Source organism: Haliotis cracherodii, unplaced genomic scaffold (genome assembly GCF_022045235.1).
Source record: "Haliotis cracherodii isolate W230 unplaced genomic scaffold, xgHalCrac1.p SCAF_2, whole genome shotgun sequence".
Lineage (NCBI taxonomy): Eukaryota > Metazoa > Mollusca > Gastropoda > Lepetellida > Haliotidae > Haliotis > Haliotis cracherodii.
In genome coordinates this window covers 18,645,618-18,651,617 of record NW_027266275.1, presented here as the reverse complement: position 1 = coordinate 18,651,617, position 6,000 = coordinate 18,645,618, and the positions used below count along the sequence as shown (strand labels likewise).

Below are 6,000 nucleotides of genomic sequence, written 5' to 3'. Positions count from 1 at the left end.
CTGTTGTGACATTTGTCAAGGATTCCGATCTATACAAACACAGAAGAGGTTGTTTAGGACGTGATCTAACATTACTCCTATACAGATGTAACGGGAGACGTTTTTGGAGTAAGGTTTAATAGTGTAACTTGTGCACCAATTTGACAGACGCAATGACATTACTTCATATTCATAAGCGAGATATTGTTGTAACAAAAATTGAATCAGCATAATACTACCGACCAATATATTATTTTTCACTTGTCAATGTAAAATCCCTTTATGAGGTAAAACAATTCTGCACGTACTTAAATTTGTTTCCTTTATTAAAATTCAGTAGCAGGCCAAATGTGTATAGGAGTTATCATTTTGAAATTACTTAAACCGTTTTCCGACGGAAGAAATGTTACAAACACTATGAAAGTAACATACAAGTTCAGTACCAATGGCAATTCAGCGTATATCCATTACAGAATAACAATATGATATATACCATTTAAAAGGGAAAAAACATTATACAAAAACATGTTAAAATATCTTACCAGCGGCATATTCTTCATGCTACATATATAAGACGACAATAACGGACACGGTATCAATCAAAAGTATGGACGATACTTAAATGATTACCACCTTCAAGCAGTTTACATCACATAAGATCTCACTTCCTACAAATTGTACATACAATGTCTTTCAACAACTTTTGGAGTATCACTACTTAGCTTACTGAATCGATCATCTGAACCATTTAACTGCGTTCTTTTGAAAGCCAGTTTGATCTGTCCATTTGAGTAATCCACTGTCATGTGCTTTGTGCTTGAATAGTATCTTTTAAGAAGCTTCCGACGAGTCCTGATCAAGGACGAGCAGGTCAACATTATTCTGATCCTTGCTCTCATCCGCTTGCTGAAGAGGCAATATACAAGAGGATTCATGCAACAGTTGGACGTCCCCAGCCACTGAGCCATGGGGATTATGAGATCTTGTATGATTCTCATTTCTTCGCTGTGCATATCTGGACTGTTGAAGGACAGCTTTATATTAATGGCGTACAAGGGCATCCAGGATAGAGCAAACAACAGCACAACAATACCCAACATTTTGGCAACTCGAACTTTAGATCTATGTATCACGACGTTTTCAGAAAATATTCCTCCAAGATCTCTGTTCCATACTTTGAGTCCAATCAAAGAGTAGCATATGACGATGAGTAGGAGGGGGAAAATGTAGCAAAACAGAAAGATGGCAAGGAAGAACTCTTGAGCTTGTTCAGGTCTAGGCCAATCCAGAAAGCAGATGTAGAGAACCTGTAGCGCTGTCTTGAACTCTATTTGCTGGTAATAGATAATCCATGGAATCATAATGGAAGCAGCCAATGTCCACACGACACCCACTGTAAACCGGACAGACCTCATCGTCAGCTTAAACTCAAGGACGTGGCAGATTGCAATGTATCTGAAATGAAATTAGAACATTATTTTACGTATGCAAAGATTTCTCCACATCGTACATTATAGAAATAGTGTTTACTTGAACAAACTCGACCTGGATAACTCTCTCTTTGAAATAACAAATGTAAGTCTTCTTCACGACAATGCCATCCAACAGCAAATGTATATTTTCAAAATGAAATGATATATTTATCTTTTCAGTTACATTGTATAAGTGTTTGTTTTGATAGTAGTGATTATCATGTTTCAGATAGTTCGTATACTCACAGACTAATTATGATTCCCATGTTGACGTTGTGAATAATAATAACGTCAACGCCATAGAATACCCAGTCTCGATTATCCGTCGAAACAGATGACATTGCGCGTCAAAGGTAAACTAGAGGTGAAAATTGCATGAATCGATCACTTAAAATCAGTGACGACACCAGGTGTTAACGAAGAGGTTAAGCATGTCATGTCTTACCGGTAGCATCCGCCACATTTTTAATTATTCCAGTCTATTTACAGATATATGTGGGTGGGCATTTTCATGTGTGAACTTGATTAACATAGGGTCTTCATCATTTTGGATAAGGACAACAATACTCTATCTATATGTTCAATGTAATATTTGCTATATCAAGGCAACATCAATTTAATAATTCAAGTCAACTGCAATGTAGCACTACTTCATATTGAAATGGAGTTGGCTGCCATAGAAATTATTCCTGGAAAAGTATGCGGATAAAATAAACACAAATTGAGCCATGATATTTTGACAGCAACGACAGAAGGAAATGCTTACTTGTAAGTCGTAAAATCAATAAACAAACTGGAGTTTGCACCTATGTGACAGCTAGTTGGCAACTTCCCAGCAAATATCGACCTTATTGCAAAAGTTATTCCACCTATGTTGTCATATATATCATAACATTCTGAGCCGACCTGCTTCCACTTCGAATTAAATACAAATTTGCCTATACTAAGCTAAACCTTTAAAGGAAAACACCTCACATAAACATACTTTCTTTAAGTCTGTGAATGATAATAATTGACAACATATTTCGCTGAAATGTTATGGTTATGGTTTAAAAGTAAATTATGTATAACACCTGAATCGTATTTCTCCTTATACCTGAAACACCCGTCAGTTAGAGAAACACTGGGCTACGCACAAATGGCGGTCTCGCCAAATTTGCTGCAAACAATTCAGAAACCCTTAGTTTGTCTACAAAACTAGAAAACTGTATTTCAATTGAGTATATCAAGACTTCACTAATTATATACAGATAATGACTCAGCTACAACCATGGAACTAATAACGATGTCTGGACGAAAACTTTTAATGAACATCCGCTCACAAAGCATAGTGGCCCATCTTAATGAATATTCCCGACATGTCGTGACTTGACTTCATAGACGACGATAGGAGACGATGTATCTAGTCTGGCAATCCGCTTTGCAATGGCATCGAAAATTTCTTTGATGTCGGAGGTAACTCTTGTTACAAACTGATACAGTGTACATAGATTTCGTGTGGTCGGTCGGTCGATTCGGTCGGACGTTCATTGATTCATATGAAGTTGACATCGCCTCGAAATATTGTCGCAATCTTGTCGATCGATTCTTTTCAACCAAAATCGCACACTAATACTGATGAAGGCATATAAGAGTTCCAATTAGACCGATCACGTACGAAGTCAGCAAAAGGTTTCCTACTAACACCATCCTTATTAGTTTCGGGTATTCTCCAATTTATTAAGAGCAGATCAATGGTTTTAGGGCAAGTAACAAACTGTGAGACCCACAGAAAGAAAAACAAACAAATCATAGAACCGTTGCATGGACATTTATGAAGTTGTGGGCCAACATACTATTTTTATCAAACATAACGTGCATAACCCTCTCACACTCCAATGGAAAGCTTGATGGAACTGCTCACTGATGGTGGCATATCAGACATGAAACTCTCATAAGAATTAGACATGTGAGATTCGTATAAATTTCAATATGGTGTTGCACCCTTATTTGAAAAGGATATAACAGCGTTAGTGTGATTGAAGCGTTTACGCAAGACAATTAAATTGGAACCAATTACGTCATGATCTAAGGGGGTTAACTCTGACCTGTTTAGATCCATAAACGAGGGCCTCATAACGGCATAATATTTTCACACTTATTTTGAGCTTCCTACTTTCAAAGTGAGAAAAAGCAGTGAATATTTTCCAACGCCAGAAAACGATCGATCTCTGCCTAAACAGATTCTATTGGGCGTAAAAGGCAACATATCTGTGAAAGATATAAATGGATCCCTGGTGTTGGTTTAATAGGTAAGCATTTCGGTAGCACCAGCCACTCACACAATCTTCAAAAAGCAAGTGTCTGTCTGTTGCCCGAAGCCGCAAAAGAAGGTGATGTTCGGAATTAAATGTTTGTCATTTTTTAGTTAGATGATTTAAAATAGATTATACCGTAAACCAATGTCATATTTCAGCATATTCTATAAGTTCTTTTGCTTTTGATAGTCAAATTATGATGTTCATGGTCGTGAGTGAACGTCATATCCACATCAAATATTTCCCTTAACCAATTGGGTCATGTTTGTGTCTGTGCTTATGAGAGGACACTTTTCATCTCAGTGCATCGGTTTTCTCCTCATATAACGGCCCTTGATCGAAATGTTGTACAATAAACTATTTTCTCGAGGATAAGTGAGTATCATTATTGCCACGCCGAGGGCGTCAGAACGAGGTCACATGTACGCATATTCAATCAGCGTGAAGGTAAATGGATGTAAATAAATAATGAAACCATTTTTTACTTCTTGTTTTTGTTGGAACACGAGTATATAATGGACTTTTATCATGTTCGGGCCTTGTCTGTTCTCCGAAAAGTAATAATCTGGCATTTCTCAGCTGAATACGAAGAGTGATCCTCACACAGTAAACCCATAAAGTCAAAGCCAGACATGATAATTGATTTACATACATAACACTGACAGTAACGTCTGCAACATGATCGCAGTTCATTTCAAGACTAGGTCATGCATTATGGCCTAGAGGTCTGATGTCTTATTAGTGACAAGTAGCGTGTTCAGTACGTCTCATCAGGACCGTCTCCTGGTAGAATAATAACCAACTTTCACTTTCGAAATACCAGTGCTTACAGCTGGTTCAGCAGGTAAGTAAGGTAGATGCATTTACCTGTCTATTGCTATAGCTGCCAGTGTGTTGACTGAAGCACACACAGACACTCCTTGAAGGTACGGAACAAGTTTGCAGAGCAGTGCCCCAAACCGCCAATCTGAAACAAAAACGATAATGTCATAACTCTTTTTTCTGTTGAAGGTGGAAACCTCATGATTATTTTCTTGAATTAGATGAAACGAACTGAGAGGCAGATCGATATATTGATGAAAGTGACACACACACACACATAGACATATGTTGAAAATACATTTTTCTTTGAAAGATGGAATGTCCAGAATGTCAAATAAACACACACACACACACACACACACACACACACTCACACTCACACGCACACACTGAGCTCTCTTTAGAATACCACATGGTCGGCTCCTAATGGGTAATCTAAGATTAAGGCACTTGATCATGTTCATGTGACAATGGTCGATTGAATGAAATTATATCCGGATACAAAATATGACATATTTCTACAGACTACCATTGTTTTCTATGAGATTTTGCTTGTTGTTTAACGCCGCACTCACCAATATTACAGTTATATGAAGGCGGTCTGTAAATAATCGAGTCTTGACCATACATCTTGAGTCTTGAGCATCTATCTGCGCAATTGAGACACGATGAAATGCATCAACCAAGTCAACGAGCCCAACCACCCCATCCCGTTAGTCGCCTTTTGCGACCAGGTTAATTGCCTTTTACGGCAAGCATGGGTTGCTGAAGATCTATTCTTGTTAATCAGTCGAGAAAGTTACGTCCCCAATAATTCCTGGTACGTTTTCCAGGCTGAACGTTAACTCCTAAACCAGTTACACACTATTGTTAAATTTGTTTAAACTTCGTGTACATATATATTCTTATTGTACTATGTCTCACCAACGCGAACAATTCTATCTAAAAAGTAATTAGCCGTAACAGTGTTGTGAATCATTTATCGGAATATACACCTTACGATAACAAATCCAATCATAATGAAAATGTTTCCCCTGAAGTAATTAGTTTCTTGGAAAATATCGTTGACCTTGGGACTTTATTGAGTATGATGTAAAAGAACATATCGTAATTCTCCACAACAACTACCCTACTTTGGTTACTAATTGATAAGTCGTGAATAAATATGATAAGAACAAGTCTCATTTTTGTCTTAAATGTACAGACTTTATAGCAATCGGATGTCTTTTAGTGTAAAGTAGCTAAGATCTATTCAGTTTAAAGACAAAGGTAATTTAAACAGTTCACGTTTGCGTTGTTATTTGAGATCACAAACAGCAAAATTACTAGCTGTGTGTGTGACGGCGAACTGAATGACCGAACCATAACCAGGCCAGTGAGTGATGTTATCGGAAACATCGATCCTGCGTACACCGTCGGGGTATGATGAC

The 6,000-nt window shown here is 37.6% G+C and overlaps 1 protein-coding gene across 1 annotated transcript in view; it reads right to left on the bottom strand.

The window, feature by feature from the left end:
• Positions 1-647: 647 nt before the first annotated feature.
• LOC139467707 (neuropeptide SIFamide receptor-like) overlaps positions 648-6,000 on the bottom strand; it is a 52,911-nt gene continuing 47,558 nt past the window's right edge. The window contains exons 2-3 of the mRNA XM_071249218.1: positions 4,616-4,715; positions 648-1,434 (exon numbers count right to left, since the gene is read on the bottom strand). Coding sequence (XP_071105319.1) covers positions 648-1,434; positions 4,616-4,715 — 887 coding nt within the window. The remainder of the gene's footprint in view (positions 1,435-4,615; positions 4,716-6,000) is intronic.